The 25,048-nt window shown below is 48.3% G+C and overlaps 1 protein-coding gene across 1 annotated transcript in view; it reads left to right on the top strand.

The window, feature by feature from the left end:
* Positions 1-25,048, top strand: part of LOC137537966 (glutamic acid-rich protein-like) — a 156,254-nt gene that overhangs the window by 10,361 nt on the left and 120,845 nt on the right. The window contains exons 5-8 of the mRNA XM_068259889.1: positions 8,416-8,515; positions 9,849-9,890; positions 19,363-19,404; positions 24,903-24,944. Of these exons, the coding sequence (XP_068115990.1) occupies positions 8,416-8,515; positions 9,849-9,890; positions 19,363-19,404; positions 24,903-24,944 (226 nt within the window). The remainder of the gene's footprint in view (positions 1-8,415; positions 8,516-9,848; positions 9,891-19,362; positions 19,405-24,902; positions 24,945-25,048) is intronic.

Raw genomic sequence — 25,048 nt, 5'->3', positions numbered from 1 at the left:
GGGTATGCAAATCTGATATCCTTGTTAAAAAGAAAGAAATGACCCTTAGTGCCAGGAAAGGCACATTCCCCTGTTAAGGCTGCAACTGTTGTGGAGCCATCATTAAGGGCAACAGTGTCTCTCATCCTTCCACTGGGTCCAGCATGCCCATCAGGGGCAGGTTTTCCTGCTTGAGCTCGTATGTGGTGTACGGGCTCAAGTGCCCCTGTGGGTATGTATACATTGGGAAGACTGAGAGACCAGTGAAGGAGCGGATACAGGAGCATAAACGAGATGTTACTATTTTTGCTTTGGGTAAAAAAGAGTATGAAACCTCGGTGTCCAGGCACTTCCTACAATCTCGCCATAGAGCAAGTCAATTGCGTTGGTTTGTGGTTGAGGATGTGCCAAAGCTCCTGAGAGGTGGCAATCGAAAGAAACTGCTGCTGCAGTGTGAGGCTAAATGGATAAGAAAATTTGATTGTGTATGCCCTAATGGCCTAAACGAAAATTTGAGCTTAAGATGTTTTCTATGATGTTTTTCTCCTAGGATGAAATGGATTGCGCAGAATGTTTATAAAAGGACTTTCCAAGATTGGTATCGTTAAATATGATGAAATTATATTGCTATTGAAAGAATTACTATATAAATCGACTATGTCTGGGTGTCCTACTCCTCAGTTCTTATTGGGGTAGACACCTTTGGTGTAGTTCCCTTAATGGTTAATTGATATGTTTGTATCTGCTTCTTTGGGTCATGTGATTGTCACATGACTTCCTGTGTGTGGGAAGGTATTTAGGTGTCACTGGTGAAGGGTGTGGCACACCTGAGGAAGGGCTCCGCCCGAAACATGTTGTGTATGTGCCTCTACATGCTCACTAATACAGCTAGTTGCTAAAGCCCTTTGTGTGCAGTCTCCGTTTTTGAATTTCTACGCTAGTGGAGCAGGAGTGGTGTACCTGCAGGAGAAGTGCACCGGCACGAGGGTCTGTCTTAGGCCCAGAAGGTGGGTGACGTGTGAATTTTTGGAGATTTTAGAATTTGCCTGTCCATTGAAGTCTATGGCGGTTCGCACTTTTTTAGGTCCTTTGAGGGACTGTTTCTGGCCACAAGTGATGGAAAAGTTGGTTCAAGGGGCCTAACACCTGGACAGCGGCATGCCAGAGGGGGATCCATGGAAAAAGTCCCACCAAAAGTTACGGAGTTAACGCAGAGTCGGGTTTCAATCTCTAAAGGGCAGAAATTACATTACATTCCTATCTGTGGAATAAAGTGCTTTAAAACGCAGGCGCAGTAGCGGCTTTCCAATTGGGCTCAGGTGGAAATAGCCGAGCCCTATTGGGTCCGCTCTACTGAACAGGCGAAGTCAAGCCGCAGCTGGCATCCTTGTTGGCTGTGGTTCCAGGAGCTTCCAGCACTGGATTTCCAGGAAGGAGGAGGACAGGGGAAGCCTCATTAGGATCCAGAGGCTTCCTCCTTCCTAGGTAAGTATCCCCCCAGGGGGTTATCTTTCTTTCAGAGTTTCTTCAAAGAGGAGCTGTTAGGTATCGGGTCTCAGAGAAAAAAAACACACATATCAGTACCTAAGTATTGGCTGTACTTACATTACATATGCATTTCACTGTCCACGTTTGGATTTCACAGAATTTTTATATAGTATTTGCAGAAAATGATGCTCCTGACAGCTCATGGCAGGCTCCATCTTTGTCTGTCTTCTATGAAGCCAATTGTGATGTCATATCCTCCCTGCTTCCTGATGATTCCACTCACAAAAGATCAGGATCAAAGATCCTAATGGTTCATGATCCGGTCCGGACAACACTACTGTGCAGTGAATATTAATTAGCCATGTGGCTAGGAACAATAGCGACTCACGCAGTATACACTAACGGAACATGTGCCCTGTGAACAGCACATTGATTTATCAGTGCTGTGAGTTTAGGCTGCTGTTACAAGCCGCTGTAACATGAGCCTGTAACTTCCCACTGTGAAAGCAGCCTTAGGGCGGAATAGGGAAATGAAGGGGAGGACCAAGGGAGTGCAGTAGGGAGAAAAAGCAGCCCCAGAATGCTTTGCAGTATCTGTTATGCGGCCTGCCGGCCTCCTTAGGAGCTTGGGAATTAAGAGCTTTGCTGTTCAGCAAACATCAAAGTAAGAGAGATTTTTAACTTCAGTATTGCCTTTTTGGCTTCCTTCTAAACTGTTTAACACAGGAGAATAGAGGTTTAAATTAGCTTTTGCAGCCTGACAGTTACTCTTTAAGTCTTGTAATGGTTTTTCCCTTCCTTTGGAGCAGTTGGAACATGTGGGGGCACAAAGCAATACTGTACCAATTTTTACTAGTTATTTATTTTTTTCCTCATTGAACTTGATAGATGGATGTCTTTTTTTAGAAAAACCAAACGATGTAGCTATGATGATAACTTTATCTTTAAGGACACCAGAATGAGTAAAGAAAAAAACTTACCATTGTTTCAAGTGTACTCGAGGCGAGGCGGGGCTTGCAGATGGGACACAGAGGTATGTTTCCTGGTCCCTGACATGCCTCTGTGTGCCGTGCTGTCACCCCCCACAATTGTCAACAGGCAGCTTGTCTGCAATCTCGAGGGGAAGGGGCATTCCTTGCAGGAGAGGCACTCCTACAAAAGGCCCACAGGAGGCGTTCCTAATGCAATCCCCAGCTCTCACTGGGCAGCTCCGCCTCTCCCTCGCCACTCCCCCACCTCCCTGCACTGTGCTCTGTAATGAGACGCACAGAGCAGAGCTTGCAGCGTCGTGACCCTAGTGGTCACTGAAAGTGAAACTACTTGATATCTGGCCACAGGAGCGTCGGAGAACGGCGGTAATCAAGGCTACTCTGGCTAGCCCCTAGGATCAGGTAGCATGTTTGTTTTTTTTGTTTTTTTTTATAAAAATGCCTACCTCCAGTTTTAAGCAACAGGAGGGGAAAAACAAATATTCTGAAAGTCCGTGTCAACTTACCTTACAAGGCACCGTGTTTTTTATTAAGCAAAGTCCACGTTAACTTATCTCCCAAGGCACACTGTTTTTAGCAAACATACAAAGCAACAAGGAGAAAAGGTATCCAAATAGCAATAAAAAATAGGGGCATCTAGGGGCATAACTAGAAATCGCCGGGCTCCCCTGCAGAAATTTTGAGCGGGCCCCCCTCCCCCCTCGGGCCCGCTCAGGGAAGTTTTTGGGGCTGGAGGGATCGCAGCATGAGGGGAGAGCTTGGTGGCACGTCGGTGGGGACCTCGGGCTCTCCCCCTGCGCTCCCCTCCAGCATTGACGAATGTGTATGCAGGCGGCGGGCAGTGGCAGATACATACCTTCCTTGCGTTCCACGGATGCTCCTCTCTCTAGCTTCTGACACAACTTCCTGTTTAAACAGGAAGTCGCATCAGACACTAGAGGGAGAAACATCCGCACTGGAACGCAAGGAAGGTATGTATCTGCCGCTGCCCTGCCGCCTGCATACACTTTCGTCAATGCTGGCGGGGAGAGTCCCCCCTCCCACCGGCATGCCACCAAGCTCTCCCCTCATGCTGCGACCCCTCCAGCCCCCAAAAATGGCCCTGAGCGGGCCCCCCGCAAGAGCATGGGCTGCATTCCCTATTGTTACGCCCATGGGGGCATCCCTTGTTTTACACCTCTAAGTAAACTTTATTAAAATAAACCTAACTATTCTATGTTTGTGTTCCTGTCCGGTGGCGGAGTAGGAAAAAAGGGCGGATGCGGCAAGTGAACGAAATGGATGCCGACATAGGCGCCAATACAAAATAGCGGTCTTTGGGTGCCAGAGTGTAAATTTGGGAGCCCGATATATAGGAAAAGCCACACCTATTTTAGCCCAAAAACATGAAGCCAAAAAACAAGAAAGCCCGTTGTTGCCTTGCAGTGATGACTACTGGTGGGAGTCACGTGAGCATGGCCGGCCTGAGCGACCAGGGGGCGCACGTGATGGGCATTCAACTGGCCCTGGCTATATTTCTACCTGCTGGCTGCAGGCTCCGGGTCCATCTGTGATTGCTGCAAGTGATAGCTCCGCCCCCTGGTGCCGCTGGGGGTGATGGGGGCGAAGACTCCAGGAACCTGCTGCTGCCTCTTACAGAGTCTGTGTGAGCCATGCATTCCAGTAGCCCCACCCCTCACTCACAGGTGATGTCTGCGCTGCGCACTAATTAGAGAAAGACCTGCCTGTCACTCCTGACTCCTGGCCATCTTCTGTCCCCAGCTACAAGCAGAAAAGTGAGATTCCCCAACTGCCTCCCGGTTGGGGAAGTGGGGGGAGGGTGCCTATATACGCTAAAGGGGGGTCTGCTTGTATACTATACTTTATTTATCTGTCTAGCTATATACACTAAAAGGGGGATCTGTTTATTTACACTAAAGTGGGGAATCTGCCTATATATACTAAAGGGGGATCTGCTTACTTACACTAAAGGGGGGGAGGGGATCTGCTTATATACACTAAAAGGGGATCTGACTAAATACACTAAAGGGCGATCTGCCTATATATTAAAGGGGGATCTGCCTCTATTCACTAACAGGGGGGGGGGGGGGGGGGGGGGAAATCTGCCTATATACACTAAAAGGGGATCTGCATATATATACTAAAGGGGGATCTGCCAATATATACACTAAAAGGGGGGAGGGGATCTGCCTATACACACTAAAGGGGAACTTGCACATGGGCGTGTGCGCGCGCTCGTCAAGAGGAATGGGGGGGGCACCAAAATCTGGTTACGCTCAGGGCGCTGTGAAACCTAAGGCCGGCCCTGCACGTGAGCGGCTAGTCCCAGCGCTCACGTGATCGCCGCCTCCCACTATTTAGTCTGGCATCAGGTGCCATTGGCTGTAGGAGATTTCCCCGCATCTCCACACTCAATCCATCCTCAATTGCTGCTTGGTCTGGGTACAGCATTGCTCTCTTTTGCTCACACCTTCCCAATTCCTGGATCATAGTCGCCACTGTTTCACTGCACTTTGCCTCTCAGCTTTTTGCATATCTTGTTTTGGATTTGGTTCTTGTATGTATGTATGTTTGCGCAAAATTGCTTTGCACCTTTGTCCCTTCAGGACCCTATGTAGTTTATTAGCACCTGATCAATACTCCTTGAACCTGGGTTCTTTTCCCTAAAGGCTCAATACTTGATTTATTCATTACTTTATACTCCTACTTCCAATTGACATATAGCAGCTGCATTCAATGATGTATACCTTATGGTTAATCATTTAATCTATCATGGATTGTGCATGGAGAGGATCTTTTAATAGTTTCTAACATTATTTGATAGTGTGATATGATGTATTAATACATTTTGATAACATTTGATTATAATCATGTGTATTGCTGTTTTGGGCTAAAATAGTTGTGGCTTTTCCTTAGAACTAGGGCTGCTCAAATTCGGAACTGGGAGACATCCGGATAGTTCTATCCGGATATCTCCCAGTTACCTGTGCGGGGTGGGCGGGTTAATCTTACCTGTCTGACGTCTTCTTCGGTCCATCCCTCGGCGCCTCCCACAATGCACTCCACGCGCATCACGTGATTACAAACACTTCCTCCTTCAACCCGGAAGGAGGAAGTGTTTGTAATCACGTGACCGCCGCTTGGACCGCATTATGGGAGGCGCCGAGGGATGGACCGAAGAAGACGTCAGACAGGTAAGATTAACCCGCCCACCCCGCACAGGTAACTGGGAGATATCCAGATAGAACTATCCAGATGTCTCCCGGTTCCGGATTTGAGCAGCTCTACTTAGAACTGATATTTTCTGGGCCCTAGCACACACTATTTTGCTGGGCGCAGAGAATTGTGTACACCGGCGTACCTACCGGGGATGCGACCCCCTCAGCCGCAGGGGGGCCTGGGGCTGCTCTGGGGCCGCTCACTGTGCGCGGGGGGAGCGCTGCTCTGGACCCCCCAGCAAGGTGCTCAACTGGCCGCAGCGTCTAATAGACCCTGCGCCAGTTCATTCCCCGCAGCCCCGCTCCAGCAGCCTGCATAGTCTCTGGCAGGCAGAGCAGGGCTACGGCAAGATGGCCGCCGAAGAATCCCTACACTGGAGACTATTTGTGTCTCTAGTACAGGGCTTCGGCAGCCATCTTGCCGTAGCCCTGCACTCTGCCTGTCAGCGCGGGAGATGTGCTGCAGGAGGACTCGGGGAGCTGCGAGCCAGATGCCGGGAGAGGAGAAGACTTCTGTCAGGTAAGTGAATTGTTTTTTTTTTTCACAGGTGCATTTTTTTTCTAGTGTCTGCTGCCTACATTGTGATTTTCAGGTGTCTGCTGCCTACATTGTGATTTTCAGGTGTCTGCTGCCTACATTGTGATTTTCTGGTGACTGCTGCCTACATTGTGATTTTCTGGTGACTGCTGCCTACATTGCGATTTTCTGGTGACTGCTGCTCACATTAGGATTTTCTGGTGTCTGCTGCCCACATTACGATTTTCTGGTGTCTGCTGCCCACATTAGGATTTTCTGGTTACTGCTGCCCACATTACGATTTTCTGGTCACTGCTGCCCACATTGCGATTTTCAGGTGTCTGCTGCCCACATTGCGATTTTCAGGTGTCTGCTGCCCACATTACGATTTTCAGGTGTCTGCTGCCCACATTGCGATTTTCAGGTGTCTGCTGCCCACATTACGATTTTCAGGTGTCTGCTGCCCACATTACGATTTTCAGGTGTCTGCTGCCCACATTACGATTTTCAGGTGTCTGCTGCCCACATTGCGATTTTAAGGTGTCTGCTGCCCACATTGCGATTTTCAGGTGTCTGCTGCCCACATTGCGATTTTCTGGTGTCTGCTGCCCACATTAGGATTTTCTGGTGACTGCTGCCCACATTGCGATTTTCTGGTGACTGCTGCCCACATTGCGATTTTCTGGTGACTGCTGCCCACATTGCGATTTTCTGGTGTATGCTGCCCACATTAGGATTTTCTGGTGACTGCTGCCCACATTGCGATTTTCTGGTGACTGCTGCCCACATGGCGATTTTCTGGTGACTGCTGCCCACATTGCGATTTTCTTGTGAACTCTGCCCACATTACGATTTTCTGGCTCACATTACGATTTTCTGGTGAACACTGCCCACGTTACGATTGTCTGGTGAATGCTGTCCACGTTACGATTTTCTGGTGAACGCTGCCCACATTACGATTTTCTGGCCCACATTACAATTTTCTGGTGAACACTGCCCACGTTACGATTGTCTGGTGAATGCTGTCCATGTTACAATTTTGTGGTGAACGCTGCCCACATTACAATTTTCTGGTGAACTCTGCCCACATTACGATATTCTGATGAACGCTGCCCACATTACGATTGTCTGGTGAATGCTGTCCACGTTACAATTTTCTGGTGACTGCTGCTCACGTTACGATTTTTTTTGTGAACTCTGCCCACATTATGATTTTCTAAAGGCCCACATTACGATTTTCTGGCCCACATTACGATTGTCTGGTAAAATGCTGCCCACTTTACAATTAATTTACAGTGAAACGCTGCCCCATTACGATTATTTGGCACCTATGGGGGGGGCCTGATCCAAATATCCGCAGGGGGGCCCAGTGATTTCTAGTTACGCCCCTGATTGTGTACATATAAGCGCCCGCTATATATCGAGCATCGCGGGCACCCATATGCCGCTATTTTGTGTATATTTAGTCCACTTTCCACATCCGCTACCTCGCGCCTCTCCCCCCCGTGCAGTGAGCTCCCAGCAGAACAGCTCAGACAGCCGCCTCCTTCCATCCCTTTGTCTGCCTGACTCCGCTGTCACTGGAAGCCAAGAGACAGGAAGAGGAAGAGAGAGACAGAGAGGAGGAGGGAGGATGAGACAGGCTGAGACTGCAAGATAGAGGGATGGATGGAGGCAACTCAGCTGTGGTCAGCACGGTGGCGCAGTGGTTATCGCTCTCGCCTTGTAGCGCTAGGTCCCCAGTTTGAATCCCAGCCAGGTCAACATTTCCAAGGAGTTTGTGTGTTCTCCCCGTAACTACATGGGTTTCCTCTGGGCGCTCTGGTTTTCTCCCACATCCCAAAAACATACAGATAAGCTAATTGGTTTCCCTCTAAAATTGGCCCTAGACTATGATACATTCACTACACTATATAGACATATGACTATGGTAGGGACAGGATTGTGAGCCCTCTGAGGGACAGTTAGTGACAAGACAATATGCTCTGTACAGCGCTGCGTAATATGTCGGCGCTGTATAAAAATACGTCAATAAAATAATATTTTACGTTTTATAGCAAAATATCAATATTTAATAACAATATTTTACTAACAAGTTACTTTATTTATCATCTTTATTTATCATGTGCACTGGTGGAGTCTTGACTAAGTACGAAAAAAGTCATGTCTACTTAGTATCTGATCTTTCATTTTATCTGCTGATGTAGTATTTTTATTTTGAAAGGGTGAAGGATATGAAGAGGATGAAGAGGATGAAGAGGGAGAAGATGAACCTGACGAAGGCGAGAAGGAAGTATATGAAAATAAACCTAATGGAGAGGAAGGTGAGGGTGAGAGATGAGTAGGAAGCTATTACACTTATACAGGGGCATAACTAGAAGTCACCGGGCCCCCCTGCAAGAGTTTGGATGCCCCCCCATGGGCCCGCTCAGGGTCGTTTTGGGGGGGGGGGGCAGGAGGGGTCACAGCATACAGGGGAAAGCATGGCCACACATCGGCGGGGAGGGGGGACAGTCCCTCCCCTACCTCACTTCGGGCTCTCCCCTCAGCGCTACCCTCCTGCATCTATCCCTGGCAGCAGGTGGCGGGCAGAGACACATACCTCCATCCACCGCTGCAGGTTCCGATCTCAAAGGCTTCACACTACTTCCTGTTTAAACAAAATAAAAACATAAACAAAATTAAAAAAAGGAAGTAAATGTTTTTCTTTCCAGGTGGCTCACTAGCACCAAGGTGATTATATATATATATATATATATATATATATATATATATATATATATATATATATATATAGTGTATATGTATCACTAGCACCAGGGCACTAATGAGGGTGGGGGGACAAAAAAGAGGAGCCTACATGCATAATTTTCTGCTGAAATGCTGCCGCATTACGATTATTTTCGGTGAAACGCTGGCGCAATAAGTGTATTTTCTGGTGAAACGCTGACGCATTACGATTATTTTCTGGTGAAACGCTTCCACAAAAAGTGTATTTTATGGTGAAACGCTGCCACAATAAGTGAATATTCTGGTGAAAAGCTTCCGCAATACATGTATTTTCTGGTGAAATGCTGCCACAATAAGTGTATATTCTGGTGAAAAGCTTCCGCAATATGTGTATTTTCTGGTGAAACGTTGCCACATAATGATTATTTTCTGGTGAAATGCTTCCCTAATACATGTATTTTCTGGTGAAACGCTGCTGAAATAAGTGTATTTTTGGGTATAATGCTGCCGCATTACAAGTATTTTCTGGCGAAACGCTGCAACATAACGATCATTTTCTGGTGAAACATTGCCGAATTACGATTATTTTCATGGGGGGCACAGGTTTTCTTCCCCGGAGTGACAAAATGGCTAGCGGCGTCCCTGGACACAGGAGACCTGGGTTTGAATCTTAGCTCTTCTTGTTCAGTAAGCCAGCACCTATTCAGTAAGAAGACTTTGGTCAAGACTCCATAAAACTGCTATTGCCTATAGAGCGCGTCTTGGTGGCTGCAGCTCTGGCGCTTTGGTCCGCCAGGAGAAAAGCACAATATAAATGTTCTGTGCCTTGTGTGTCTCTGTCATCATGCTTTAAAGGCAGTAAACATTTGGTTAAAATTTTACTATAATTGTTGCTGCAGCTTGACAGGCTATTTTCTTCTTACACAGAAAATGAAGAGAAAGAAGAAGGTTATGAGAAACCAAAACCAGGTAATGAGACATTCACTATCAGAAAGAACGTGCTGTGAAACGGTCTGTGTTCTGTAAAGTGCTGCAGAAGATGTCACTGCTATATCAATACATAACTATGACTATGGTAGGATTAGATTGTGAGCTCCTCTGAGGACAGTCAGTGACATGACAATGGATTCTGTAAAGTGCTGTAGAAGATGTCACTGCTATATCAATACATAACTATGACTATGGTAGGATTAGAGTGTGAGCTCCTCTGAGGACAGTCAGTGACATGACAATGGATTCTGTGAAGTGCTGCAGAAGATGTCACTGCTATATCAATACATAACTATGACTATGGTAGGATTAGATTGTGAGCTCCTCTGAGGACAGTCAGTGACATGACTATGTACTATGTAAAGTGCTGCAGAAGATGTCACTGCTATATCAATACATAACTAGGACTATGGTAGGATTAGATTGTGAGCTCCTCTGAGGACAGTCAGTGACACATGACTATGTACTCTGTAAAGTGCTGTAGACGGGCCATTCTAGACTTTTTGCGGCCTGAGGAAAACTTGTGAGGATGCGCCCCCCCACCACCCCCGATTTGGAATGATTGCACAGCACCCAACAATTTACTTTGCTTCATTTAATGTTCTCACATGACATGCTGCAGCTCAACACAATAGCACACTGGCTGGCTGTGAGTCTGTGACAAACACACTGCTCCCCCTCAGCCACTCCATTCCTCCTCAGGAAGGTACACACCATACAAAAACACTGCCCCTGAAATCTCTGCACCTGATGCAAATGTTTCACCTTGCCTCATGAGAGAACCGGCCCTGGCTGTATAAGAATCAGATATCAGTGCTATATGAATACATAATAATAATATGGTAGGACATTAGACCATGACTATTGTAGCATTGTGAGGTCCTCTGAGGACAGTCAGTGACATGACTATGTACTCTGTAACGTGCTGAAGAGGATGTCAGTGCTATATAAATACATAATCATAATATGGTAGGGCATTAGACTATGGCTATGGTAGAATTAGATTGTGAGCTCCTCTGAGGACAGTCAGTGACATGTCTATGTACTCTGTAATGTGCTTCAGAAGATGTCAGTGCTATATAATCTATATATATAATTGAGTAAGTGCCTCAACCTTCAGGCAAGAAGAAGAAGTAGTGCCCTGCCCCCAGGGCGTGCCTCAACCTTCAAGCGAGAAGAAGTACTTTGCATGAGAAAATTTATGCGTGCTCAAACACCAAGTTTAAGGCCTCTTTTCCACGGACTGTTGAGCTGTGTGCTCAGCAAGCAGTTACCAAGCAGCAGTGAGCAGATACCAGGCAGCAACAAGCAGTTACCAGGCAGCAGTGAGCAGTTGTGAGAGTTTGAGAGGCATTTCACTGCCTATCAACAGTCCATGGAAAAGAGGCCTTAGCCTAGCAAGTCTGGCTTTGCAAATCTAGCCTAATTGGCTATTCATGAGGCAATGCTCATGCAAATGCATGCACAAACCAATACCGCAAAGCGGTCACCCTGCTACATGCTACATTAGCACTATCCAGGAGCGGCTTGGGGAGGATTCCCAATGCCCCCTTTTTATACAATCGGGGGGACCGCAGGGTCCCAGGCTCTCTCACTGCCTGGGAACCACTGCTGCACCCCGGAGGGGGAGGTGTGGCCAGCGCCGGGCGCCCAAGTGTGGCCAGCGCCGGGGAGAGCCGTCCGCACCCACCTCCCAATATTAAAAACAGGCACTTACCTTAACGTCCATTGCGCTCTGCTACATGCGCATTAACTTGGGGGCCCCACATGAGAAAGGAGAGAAGCATGGGTCACCCCAAGCTTTAGAGCTCAGGGCTGGCTCACACACAACACTGCAGAGGGGGGGAGGACAGGCGCAGACAACTCACTCCGGGGTTCACACCACCGGAGCAAGCCATCCACCACCTGCCTCCAAAAGGATACAAACTGCACAAAATGCTTTCCATAAGAAAATTAATGCGCATGTAGCAGAACGCAATGGATGTTGAGGTAAGTGCCTGTTTTTTAGGGATGGGACGAATCCACAATTTCTTCGAATCCGAATCCGGATACGAATCTAAAAAGGTTCTCGAATATCTCGAACCTTTCGAATCCCGAATCTAACGAATCCTGCACATACGAATTGTGCGATCCGTGGTATAGTTGCCCGCAGTATAGGTACCCAGGCATAGGTGCCCGCAGTATAGGTAGCTAGGTAAAGGTGTCTTCAGTATAGCTAGCTAGGTATAGGGGCCTCCACTATAGGTTGCAAGGTATAGTGGCCTTCATTATGGGCAGCAGGGTATAGTGGCCTTCAGTATAGGCAGCAGGGTATAGGGGGCTTCAGTATAGGTAGCAGGGTATAGTGGCCTTCAGTATAGGTAGCAGGGTATAGGGGCCTTCAGTATAGGTAGCAGGGTATATGGGCCTTCAGTATAGGCAGCAGGGTATAGGGGGCTTCAGTATAGGTAGCAGGGTATAGGGGCCTTCAGTATAGGTAGCAGGGTATATGGGCCTTCAGTATAGGCAGCAGGGTATAGTGGCCTTCAGTATAGGCAGCAGGGTATAGGGGGCTTCAGTATAGGTAGCAGGGTATATGGGCCTTCAGTATAGGTAGCAGGGTATATGGGCCTTCAGTATAGGTAGCAGGGTATATGGGCCTTCAGTATAGGTAGCAGGGTATATGGGCCTTCAGTAAAGGCAGCAGGGTATAGGGGGCTTCAGTATAGGTAGCAGGGTATAGTGGCCTTCAGTATAGGTAGCAGGGTATAGGGGCCTTCAGTATAGGCAGCAGGGTATAGGGGCCTCCACTATAGGTTGCAAGGTATAGTGGCCTTCAGTATAGGTAGCAGGGTATAGGGGCCTTCAGTATAGGTAGCAGGGTATATGGGCCTTCAGTAAAGGCAGCAGGGTATAGGGGGCTTCAGTATAGGTAGCAGGGTATAGTGGCCTTCAGTATAGGTAGCAGGGTATATGGGCCTTCAGTATAGGTAGCAGGGTATAGGGGGCTTCAGTATAGGTAGCAGGGTATAGGGGCCTTCAGTATAGGTAGCAGGGTATATGGGCCTTCAGTAAAGGCAGCAGGGTATAGGGGGCTTCAGTATAGGTAGCAGGGTATAGGGGCCTTCAGTATAGGTAGCAGGGTATAGGGGCCTTCAGTATAGGTAGCAGGGTATATGGGCCTTCAGTATAGGCAGCAAGGTATAGTGGCCTTCATTATGGGCAGCAGGGTATAGTGGCCTTCAGTATAGGCAGCAGGGTATAGGGGGCTTCAGTATAGGTAGCAGGGTATAGGGGCCTTCAGTATAGGTAGCAGGGTATATGGGCCTTCAGTAAAGGCAGCAGGGTATAGGGGGCTTCAGTATAGGTAGCAGGGTATAGTGGCCTTCAGTATAGGTAGCAGGGTATAGGGGCCTTCAGTATAGGCAGCAGGGTATAGGGGCCTTCAGTATAGGTAGCAGGGTATAGTGGCCTTCATTATAGGCAGCAGGGTATAGTGGCCTTCAGTATAGGCAGCAGGGTATAGGGGCCTTCAGTATAGGCAGCAGGGTATGGGGGGCTTCAGTATAGGTAGCACGCTATGGGGGGCTTCAGTATAGGTAGCAGGCTATGGGGGGATCAGTATAGGTAGCAGGCAATGGGGGGATCAGTATAGGTAGCAGGCAATGGGGGGATCAGTATAGGTAGCAGGCAATGGGGGGGATCAGTATAGGTAGCAGGCTATGGGGGGCTCAGTATAGGTAGCAGGCTGGGGGGCTCAGTATAGGTAGCAGGTTGGGGGGATCAGTATAGGTAGCAGGCTATGGGGGGCTCAGTATAGGTAGCAGGCTGGGGGGCTCAGTATAGGTAACAGGCTATGGGGGGATCAGTATAGGTAGCAGGCTATGGGGGGCTTAGTATAGGTAACAGGCTATGGGGAGCACAGTATAGGTAGCAGGCTATGGGGGCTCAGTATAGGTAGCAGGCTGGGGGGCTCAGTATAGGTAGCAGGCTGGGGGGCTCAGTATAGGTAGCAGGCTGGGGGGCTCAGTATAGGTAGCAGGCTATGGGGGGCTCAGTATAGGTAGCAGGCTGGGGGGCTCAGTGTAGGTAACAGGCTGGGGGGATCAGTGTAGGTAGCAGGCTGGGGGGATCAGTATAGGTAGCAGGCTGGGGGGATCAGTATAGGTAGCAGGCTGGGGGGATCAGTATAGGTAACAGGCTGGGGGGATCAGTGTAGGTAGCAGGCTATGGGGGGATCAGTATAGGTAGCAGGCTGGGGGGATCAGTGTAGGTAGCAGGCTGGGGGGATCAGTATAGGAAGCAGGCTGTGGGGATCAGTTTAGGTAGCAGGCTGGGGGGATCAGTATAGGTAGCAGGCTGGGGGGCTCAGTATAGGTAGCAGGCTGGGGGGATCAGTATAGGTAGCAGGCTATGGGGGGGGATCAGTATAGGTAGCAGGCTGGGGGGCTCAGTGTAGGTAGCAGGCTATGGGGGGCTTCAGTACAGGTAGCACGCTATGGGGGGCTCAGTATAGGTAGCAGGCTATGGGGGGATCAGTATAGGTAGCAGGCTATGGGGGGATCAGTATAGGTAGCAGGCTATGGGGGGATCAGTATAGGTAGCAGGCTGGGGGGATCAGTATAGGTAGCAGGCTGGGGGGATCAGTGTAGGTAGCAGGCTATGGGGGGATCAGTATAGGTAACAGGCTGGGGGGCTCAGTATAGGTAGCAGGCTTAGGGGATCAGTATAGGTAGCAGGCTATGGGGGCATCAGTATAGGTAGCAGGCTATGGGGGGCTCAGTATAGGTAGCAGGCTGGGGGGCTCAGTGTAGGTAACAGGCTGGGGGGATCAGTATAGGTAGCAGGCTGTGGGGATCAGTATAGGTAGCAGGCTGGGGGGCTCAGTATAGGTAGCAGGCTGGGGGGCTCAGTATAGGTAGCAGGCTGGGGGGATCAGTATAGGTAGCAGGCTGGGGGGCTCAGTGTAGGTAGCAGGCTATGGGGGGATCAGTATAGGTAGCAGGCTATGGGGGGATCAGTATAGGTAACAGGCTGGGGGGATCAGTATAGGTAGCAGGCTGGGGGGATCAGTGTAGGTAGCAGGCTGGGGGGATCAGTGTAGGTAGCAGGCTATGGGGGGATCAGTATAGGTAGCAGGCTGGGGGGATCAGTATAGGTAGCAGGCTGGGGGGATCAGGGGGGATCAGTGTAGTTAGCAGGCTGGGGGGATCAGTATAGGTAGCAGGCTTTGGGGGGATCAGTATAGGTAGCAGGCTGGGGGGCTCAGTATAGGTAGCAGGCTATGGGGGGATCAGTATAGGTAGCAGGCTGGGGGGATCAGTGTAGTTAGCAGGCTGGGGGGATCAGTGTAGTTAGCAGGCTGGGGGGGATCAGTATAGGTAGCAGGGTGGGGGGCTCAGTATAGGTAGCAGGCTGGGGGGATCAGTATAGGTAGCAGGCCGGGGGGCTCAGTATAGGTAGCAGGCTATGGGGGGATCAGTATAGGTAGCAGGCTGGGGGGCTCAGTATAGGTAGCAGGCTGGGGGGATCAGTATAGGTAACAGGCTGGGGGGATCAGTGTAGGTAGCAGGCTGGGGGGCTCAGTATAGGTAGCAGGCTGGGGGGATCAGTATAGGTAGCAGGCTATGGGGGGGATCAGTATAGGTAGCAGGCTGGGGGGCTCAGTATAGGTAGCAGGCTGGGGGGCTCAGTATAGGTAGCAGGGTGGGGGGCTCAGTATAGGTAGCAGGGTGGGGGGCTCAGTATAGGTAGCAGGCTGGGGGGCTCAGTATAGGTAGCAGGCTGGGGGGCTCAGTATAGGTAGCAGGCTGGGGGGATCAGTGTAGGTAGCAGGCTGGGGGCTCAGTATAGGTAGCAGGCTGGGGGGATCAGTATAGGTAGCAGGCTGGGGGGCTCAGTATAGGTAGCAGGCTGGGGGGATCAGTGTAGTTAGCAGGCTGGGGGGATCAGTGTAGTTAGCAGGCTGGGGGGATCAGTGTAGTTAGCAGGCTGGGTGGGCTACCTTACCTACACTGCAGTAGGTAGCTGGGTCATATCCTCCTCCTCCCGCTCCCCGCAGCCTCCTCCGCTCGCCGGCTCGCCCCCCTGCATAAATAAGCAGAAGCAGCCTCTCACCTCCAGCGTGGAGTGCAGTGCAGCAGACTTCACTTCCTAGTTCCCCCTAGTGGCCGCCTGACCGGCTCTTACTGATGACGTAGTAAGAGCCAGTCACTAGGGGGAATAAGGAAGTCTCCAGGAGGTCTGCCGCTCCGGGCTCCACGCTGGAGGTGAGAGAGGCTGCTGCTTCTTATTTATGCGGCGGGCGAGCGGAGGAGGCTGCGGGGAGCGGGAGGAGGACACTTGCGAGCGGGGGAAGCGGCGGATGCACGGCGATGCAGCGTCGGGATTCGACGGATTCGGCGAGCGGAAAATGGCGTCGGGATTCGAATCCACAAATCTCGAATATTTCCTAATATTCGAGGGATTCGTGGATTCGCCGGATTCGTCGTCCCATCCCTACTGTTTTTAATATTAGGAGGTGGATGCGGACGGCTCTCCCCGGTGCTGGCCACGCTTGGGGGGGTCGGCTGCGCCACCCAGCCTCCCCCTCTGGGGTGCCGCTGTGGTTCCCAGGCAGTGAGAGAGTCTGGGACCCCGCGGTCCCCCCGGTTGTATGGGGGCATTGGGAAGCTTCCCCGTGGCGCTCCTGGATAGTGCTAATGTGGCATGAACTAATTCCCGCAGGGCGATTGCTTTGCGGTATTGGTTTTTGGACCCTGCATAGTTTGGCATGCGAAAGCAAATGCATATTTGCATGAGCACTTCCACATGAATAGCCAATTAGGCCGGATTTGCAAAGCCAGACTTGCTAGGGTTAAACTTGGTGTTTGAGCACGCATACATTTTCTCATGGAAAGCCTACTTCTTCATTTTGCTTGAAGGTTGAGGCACGTACTCTATTAGAAAGATAGATGCGGCGTATGCTGCGACGCGGGTTGGCTAGTAATAATAATTATAATAATAATAATAATAATGTAGGACAACGGACTATGTCTATGGTAGGATTAGATAGAGAGCTACTCTGAGGACAGTCAGTGACACATGACTATGTATTCTGTAAAATGCTGCAGAAGATGTCAGTGCCATATACCGTATATTCCTGCGTATAAGATGACTGAGCGTATAAGACGACTCCCCAACTTTTCCAGGTAAAATATAGAGTTTGGGATATATTCGCCGTACAAGACTACCCCTCTTCCAACGCACACCAAATAAGAAAAAAAAAATCAGATATTGGAGCTATATATGAACAGATACTGGTGCTGTACTGTATGTGGTACCCAGTATATAACAGTATACAGATGATTGACTGGTTGGATTGGTGAACTCTCCCTCTCCCTAAGCGGATTGGTCAGCTCTCCTTGTCTACCAGTTTATCAGAGTGGTATGGAAGAATTGATCGTGCTGTGCCTATAAAACACGCCTCTTTCACCCTTCTGGCCCCGCCCTTGTATCCTATTTACCTCCTTCTCTGCCTCTCAGATCTCGCACATATGCGCCTGCGTCGCTTCACTACAGTCCTAAAGTAGTCTTATACACCACAATATACAATATATATATATATATATATATATATATATATATATATATATATATATATATATACACACACACAATATATATATATATATATATATATATATATATATATATATATATATATAATATTTTTTTAAGTTAGAACATTAGACTATGACTATGGTAGGATTAGATTGTCAGCTCCTCTGAGGACAGTCAGTGACATGGCTATGTACTCTGTAATGTGCTGCAGAAGATGTCAGTGCTACTGTATATAAATGTCAGGCATGTCTGGTCAATGACTATAGGTCAGGCTGTATGCCCATGTGACTGACCTATAGCCCAGCCCGTAACACCTGCGCAAACTCCTACCTAACACAATACTACAATACACCCTGCAGGTAGATGGAGCATACAGACTGACAGATAGCAATGGGCACAGTATTCACAAATATATGTATGATAGTCACCTGAGGCCCGTAGGATGAGGCACTCCAGACGAATGACTGCAGAGGCAGGTATTCCAGAGTAGCAAGACAGTCCAGGACACTTCCTGAGATAGCGTGGTCTCAGGGGAGGACTGGGACCTTTTGGCCTGGGGGGAAAAAACAAACTAGAGGCCCGTTTTCACGGCAGCCCCAGCCCAAATGACATCACACACATGCCCCACGTGCTATATGCCGGTATTCACGTGAGAAATACAGCAAGGACACTTGAGGGACAGCGTGATAGGTAAAGTATAAATGTGCTGCCACCGGGGGGCACATATTACATTTTGAGTTACAACAGTCAGGGTTGCTATCTCTTACACAAGTCCTGCAAGCAGCTCTTCTGGAGTCTAGGGACTGTCTGCAAGCAGCCCTTCTGGAGTCTAGGGACTGTCGAAAACTTTTCAACCTAGACAATATCATATGTAGCTGTGCACATGCAGTTAAGAATGCTGAGAGACCAGACAGATTTTTTCCCACGGACCCTGCAGGTAAGCCTCTGCTCTGTATCATGCTGTGTATATTTACTAGCTTGCCCGCCCTGCAATTGCTCTGTAATTGGCCGTTTATTTCCCTCATTCAGTCTAGTGTTTCACATTGCCCTATACAAAAACCTGAATTCACCAGGCACAGTGCCAGCCCTAAATCATTAAATGAGAGGCAGCCTGGGGGGAAATCTCCCCCCTTCCCCCCTGGCCAGTCCTCCCCTGCGTGGTCTTTAGACAAGCCGATGTCGGTCCAGGCAGCATTCATGCAAGTCTGTGTCTAAAACAGAGGTCAATCCAGGCAGCTAGTAGGCGTAGTCCAGGTACAATAGCAGAGTCGGCAACAGGTAATCCAGTAGATATAAGCGTAATCAGGATACAAGGCAGTAGTCGGCAACAGGAATCACTCAGAGGCTAAACGTGGTCAGGACACATGGCAGAGTCGGCAAGTCGGCAACAGGAATCAATCAGAGGTTAACGTGGTCAGGATACAAGGCAGAGTCGGCAACAGGAAACAATAGTTTTTGTGAGCGTATACCCAGCAACAAGCCAAAGCTAAATGCTATCACGGGCGATGACTAGGAGCGCTCACCATGCTTAAATACAAAGACTAACCACTCAAAAACAAACAGAATCGAAAACAACCAATAGAAACCAGGCGTATCAGCTCATTAGCTGACACGTAACACACACACGTGGTTACTGTTTACATTGGCGGAGCGCACACTGAGAACGCGTCCTGCGCTCCAGAGCTGAACGCCATCCTGCACTCCAGAGACGTCAGCGGCTCGCCGGGACCCAGAAATGCGAGCTGCAGCCCGGGTCTCAGCGTTCTGCCGCAAAGGTATTACAATAAATACATAATAATAATATGGTAGGACATTAGACTATGACTATGGTGCTGCTACAATAGGACTGACTTGTGTTCTTCTTTTGCAGAGGAGAAGGGAGAAGGATATGAGATGAAACCTCCAAAACCAGGTAACAAGACTTTCACTACTACAAAGGCGGGGCTCTTCTCACAGGTGTGGGCGGTTTCCCCCAATTTCTCTACCTCTACTCCCCTCCCCCACTGCACACGACAACTAGAGTGTATGTATGTATGTATATATATACAGTATATATATATATATATATATATATATATATATATATATATATATATATATATATATATATATATATATATATATATATATTTGCTAATAAGTCTGAATTCTATTTGAGAATGATGTAGGCAAAAAAAAACAAAGTCTTGTAAAAGTAATACATTTTGAGGCCTGGAACCCACTGAAATCCGCAAACGCAAAACGCAACCGCTAGCGTTTTGTCTGAGCGGTTTGCAAGCGGATTCATGCACGTTTTCGGTCGCGTTTTGCAATAGTGTATTTTTTTGCTTAGCGGTTGTGTAGCGTTTTGCGTTTCGCGTTTTTATCCTGATTGGTCCTGTGAATTATTTTTAATTTTGTTACAGTGTGCTGAACCGCAAAACGCTAGCAAAACTGCTCAGTTTAGGTTTTGCTGAGCGTTTCTGCTAGCGTTTCAATACTTTACAATGAAGCGCTAACGCTCCCAAAATGCTGCATGTCCTGCGTTTGCGTTTCTGGGAAACGGAAACACTCCTGTGGAAGTTGCCCCATCCATTAACATCAGCTGAGCGTTTTAGCAAACAGCTAGCGTATCGCAGCGCTGCCAAAATGCTCAAAAAAAACGCTCTTGTGGGTTCCAGCCCTAATGGCTAATGGCACACGGTGGCATAGTGGTTGCCGCTCTCGCCTTGCAGCGCTGGGTCCCAGATTCAAATCCTAGCCAGGTCAACATCTGCAAGGAGTTTGTATGTTCTCCCTGTGTCTGCGTGGGTTTCCTCCGGGCACTCCAGTTTCCTCCCACATCCCAAAAACATACAGATACGTTTATTGGCTTCCCCCTAAATTGATCCTAGACTACAACACTACATGATACAGACATATGACTATGGTAGGTGCTAGATTGTGAGCTCCTCTGAGGGACAGTTAGTGACAAGACTATATATTCTCTGTACAGCGCTGCGGAAGATGTCGGCGCTATATAAATAATTATAACTGATATAGTTAAATTATGCAAGCTTTCTGGGATCTAGTATGAGGAATTTGTTCCAGACAGTCGCAGCTGCATGATTTCAGCAATATTCACAAATCAGAATCAGAATAGATTTTATACGCCAAGTTCAGGGCAGTAATGAGCACAAATTACGCATAGTCGTGATTTTAGATGGTAATTTGCAATTACGATGCAATATTTTAATGCAAAACTTTGGTTAAATTCGTAATAAATTTCACATGTACCTGTAAACGTTATCCTATTATCACGCTGGTGCGGGGCGAGATAATACACACAGATAATACACAAGAAGTATAAGGTATTCACTATAGGTCAGAACTTGTGCACAAGTTAGAAATTATGAGGTACAAAATCGTTAAGCTAAATTGTAATCAAATTCGAGCAGAGTCATACACGTGTATCAGATGTCAGCCGTATTGCTAGGATCAGGCAGAAACAAAGTCAGGGTCAGGCCGAGTCGGTAACGTAAATCAGATGGCTGCGGTACAAAAGGGCTAGACTAGAGCGAGGTCAGGAAACAAGCAAGAGGTCGGTACACAGGAAAATATACAGTAGATGTTACTTCAATAGTATCAGGAGGATATTATGAATGAATTACAAATATGCAATATATAGCAATAAAGACTAACTGGAGTACATATATATTGTGCGTCTACACAATATATCAATGTAGCTCAGGAAGCTAGCTAGCTAGACCAGGAACCAGCGAACTGATTAGTATCAAGGTCAGCGAGCACTGAATGCTCCTGGCCTTAAATACAAACTCCCAAAACAGTAGCCACTCCTCTTTGGTGATGTCACTCATGACGTCACCTGCTAAGTCCTCCTCCTGAGCCTATAAGGCTCAGTAGAGATCGCGCGTGCGTGATGTGACCTTTGGGTCGCGCACGAGCTGGAAGACACCGCCGGAAGGAAGCCGGGGATGCCGCTGGAGGCGCTAGCGGGGAAGTTCCGCCGCTCGCCCGGACCACGACGGAGACTTAGCAGGACCTGCCTCTGGAAGGTAAGCTTATTACATTACCCCCCCCCACCCCCCTTGAGAAGTGGTCTCCAGGCCTATCAGCGAATTCTCGATGGAAATCCTGAATTAACTGATCAGCATGGATCTGACGGGTCGGAATCCAACACCTTTCTTCCGGCCCATACCCTTTCCAATCCACTAAGTACTGTATAGACCCCCGAACTCTCCTGGAGTCCAACATTTTTCAAATTTCATATTCCGTTTCACCGTCCACCTCTACGGGTGGGGGAGGGGTTGAGGATGGAATTGTGTTTGCTGCTGGTTTTAAAGGGGAAACGTGAAATGAGTTGACTCCCCTAATAGGTTGAGGTAATGTCACCCGATAAACCACATCGTTAATCTTCTCTTGAATGGGGTAAGGGCCAATGAATCTAGGTCCCAATTTTGCAGAAGGTTGACGTAGCGGGATATTCCGCATACCTCCCAACTTTTTGAGATGAGAAAAAGGGAGACTTAAGCCACGCCCCTGTCACACCCTAGTCACGCCCCCACCACGCCCCTAGTCACGCATACCATAAAGATTGCATAAGAAAAATATGTTGTTTTATAATTCAAACCACACTGGTCCTTTCGATCCTGGTTAATTTTCCTTCATAGTAACATTTTAAAATTAGTAATATATCAATTTAAAGGATGGAAATAAAGTTTAGAGTCAATTGAACACATTTTTAGCATATTAATATACATATTTATATAGAAAGTGGGACAAAGTCCTGAAAGAGGGACAAATGAGAGTGAAAAGGGGACAGAGGTACAGGGCTCCCAAAAAGGGACTGTCTTCGAAAAAGGGACAGTTGGGAGCTATGATTCTGGGTATATGTGCCCAGTATATGTAGTCAGGGGTATATGTGCCCAGTATATGTAGTCAGGGGTATATGTGCCCAGTATATGTAGTCAGGGGTATATGTGCCCAGTATATGTAGTCAGGGGTATATGTGCCCAGTATATGTAGTCAGGGGTATATGTGCCCAGTATATGTAGTCAGGGGTATATGTGCCCAGTATATATAGTCGGGGGTAGCCAGCGGTATATATGCCTAGTATATGTAGCCAGAGGTATATGTCCCCAGTATATGTAGGCAGGGGTATATGTGCCCAGTATATGTAGCCAGGGGTATATGTGCCCAGTATATGTAGCCAGAGGTATGTCCCCAGTATATGTAGCCAGAGGTATATTTGCCCAGTATATGTAGCCAGAGGTATATGTGCCCAGTATATGTAGGTAGGGGTATATGTGCCCAGTATATGTAGCCAGAGGTATGTCCCCAGTATATGTAGGTAGGGGTATATGTGCCCAGTATATGTAGCCAGAGGTATGTCCCCAGTATATGTAGGCAGGGGTATATGTGCCCAGTATATGTAGGCGGGGGTATATGTGCCCAGTATATGTAGCCAGAGGTATATGTCCCCAGTATATGTAGCCAGAAGTATATGTGCCCAGTATATGTAGCCAGAGGTATATATGCCCAGTATATGTAGCCAGAGGTATATGTCCCCAGTATATGTAGCCAGAGGTATATGTGCCCAGTATATGTAGCCAGAGGTATATATGCCCAGTATATGTAGCCAGATGTATATGTCCCCAGTATATGTAGCCAGAGGTATATGTGCCCAGTATATGTAGCCAGAGGTATATATGCCCAGTATATGTAGCCAGAAGTATATGTCCCCAGTATATGTAGCCAGAGGTATATGTGCCCAGTTAGAATATTAGACTATGACCATGGTAGGATTAGATTGTGAGCTCCTCTGAGGACAGTCAGTGACATGACTATGTACTGTGTAATGTGCTGCAGAAGATGTCAGTGCTACTGTATATAAATGTCAGGCATGTCTGGTCAATGACTATAGGTCAGGCTGTATGACCATGTGACTGACCTATAGCCCAGCCCGTAACACCTGCGCAAACTCCTACCTAACACAATACTACAATACACCCTGCAGGTAGATGTAGCATACAGACTGACAGATAGCAATGGGCACAGTATTCACAAATATATGTATGATAGTCAGCTGAGGCCCGTAGGATGAGGCACTCCAGACGAATGACTGCAGAGGCAGGTATTCCAGAGTAGCAAGACAGTCCAGGACACTTCCAGAGATAGCGTGGTCTTTAGACAAGCCGATGTCGGTACCGGCAGCATTCATGCAAGTCTGTGTCTAAAACAGAGGTCAATCCAGGCAGCTAGTAGGCGTAGTCCAGGTACAATAGCAGAGTAGATATAAGTGTAATCAGGATACAAGGCAGTAGTCGGCAACAGGAATCACTCAGAGGCTAAACGTGGTCAGGATACAAGGCAGAGTCAGCAACAGGAAACAATAGTTTTTGTGAGCGCATACCCAGCAACAAGCCAAAGCTTAATGCTATCACGGGCAGAGCAGCCATCAGGGGGGGACAACTGACACTGCAGTGAGGGGCCCAGGGCTTCTGGGGGCCCTGGGCCCCCCAAAAGCGATGGAAGGGCCGCATGTGCTGGCTGTGGGCCTGTGGCTCACTAACCAGTACACATTGTTCCAGCACTGATAGAAGAGTGACATCAGTGCTTGAACGTGGGGAGCAGATGATTGAGCCCGCTACAGCGGTCTTTCTATACTGGAACACCACCTATATCTGGCTACAGGCTACCTATACTGGGCCACCACCTACACCTGGCTAACTATACTGGGGCTGGAACCACCTATACCTAGCTACCTATACTGGGGCACCACCTATACTTGGCTTGTTAACTGGGGACTACCTGTATTTTGCTAGTATTTGGGTCCACCCACAACATGCCATGATCACGCCCACTTTTTGCTGCATCACGCTGTGCATGCCGCTTTCTTCAGTGTTGGAGCCATGCACATTTTTCGCCACAGCGCACTTCACACACGGACACGAGGGTGGGGTTGCTAGTGGGTACAGCAACCAGTGGGTGGGCCCAGGGAGGGGGGCCCAGACCTGATGATGTGTGAGGGGCCCCAAAATTTCTGATGGCAGCCCTGATCACGGGCAATGACTATGAGCGCACACCATGCTTAAATACAAGTACTAACCAATCAAAACAAACAGAATCGAAAACAACCAATAGAAACCCGGCGTGTCAGCTGATCAGCTGACACGTAACACACACACATGGTTACTGTTTACATTTGCGGAGCGCACACTGAGAACGCGTCCTGCGCGCCAGAGCTGAACGCCATCCTGCACTCCAGTGACGTCAGCGGTTCGCCGGGACCCAGAAATGCGGGCTGCAGCCCGGGTCTCAGCGTTCTGCCTCAAAGGTATTACAATAAATACATAATAATAATATGGTAGGACATTAGACTATGACTATGGTGCTGCTACAATAGGACTGACTTGTGTTCTTCTTTTGCAGATGAGAAGGGAGAAGGATATGAGAAGGAACCTCCAACACCAGGTAACGAGGCTTTCACTACTACAAAGGCGGGGCTCTTCTCACAGGTGTGGGCGGTTTCCCCCAATTTCTCTTCCTCTACTTCCCTCCCCCACTGCACACGACAG

This window comes from Hyperolius riggenbachi, chromosome 11, assembly GCF_040937935.1.
Source record: "Hyperolius riggenbachi isolate aHypRig1 chromosome 11, aHypRig1.pri, whole genome shotgun sequence".
NCBI classification, from domain to species: Eukaryota; Metazoa; Chordata; class Amphibia; order Anura; family Hyperoliidae; genus Hyperolius; species Hyperolius riggenbachi.
Note: the sequence above shows the minus strand (reverse complement) of the source record. Positions and strands in the feature narration are given on the sequence as shown.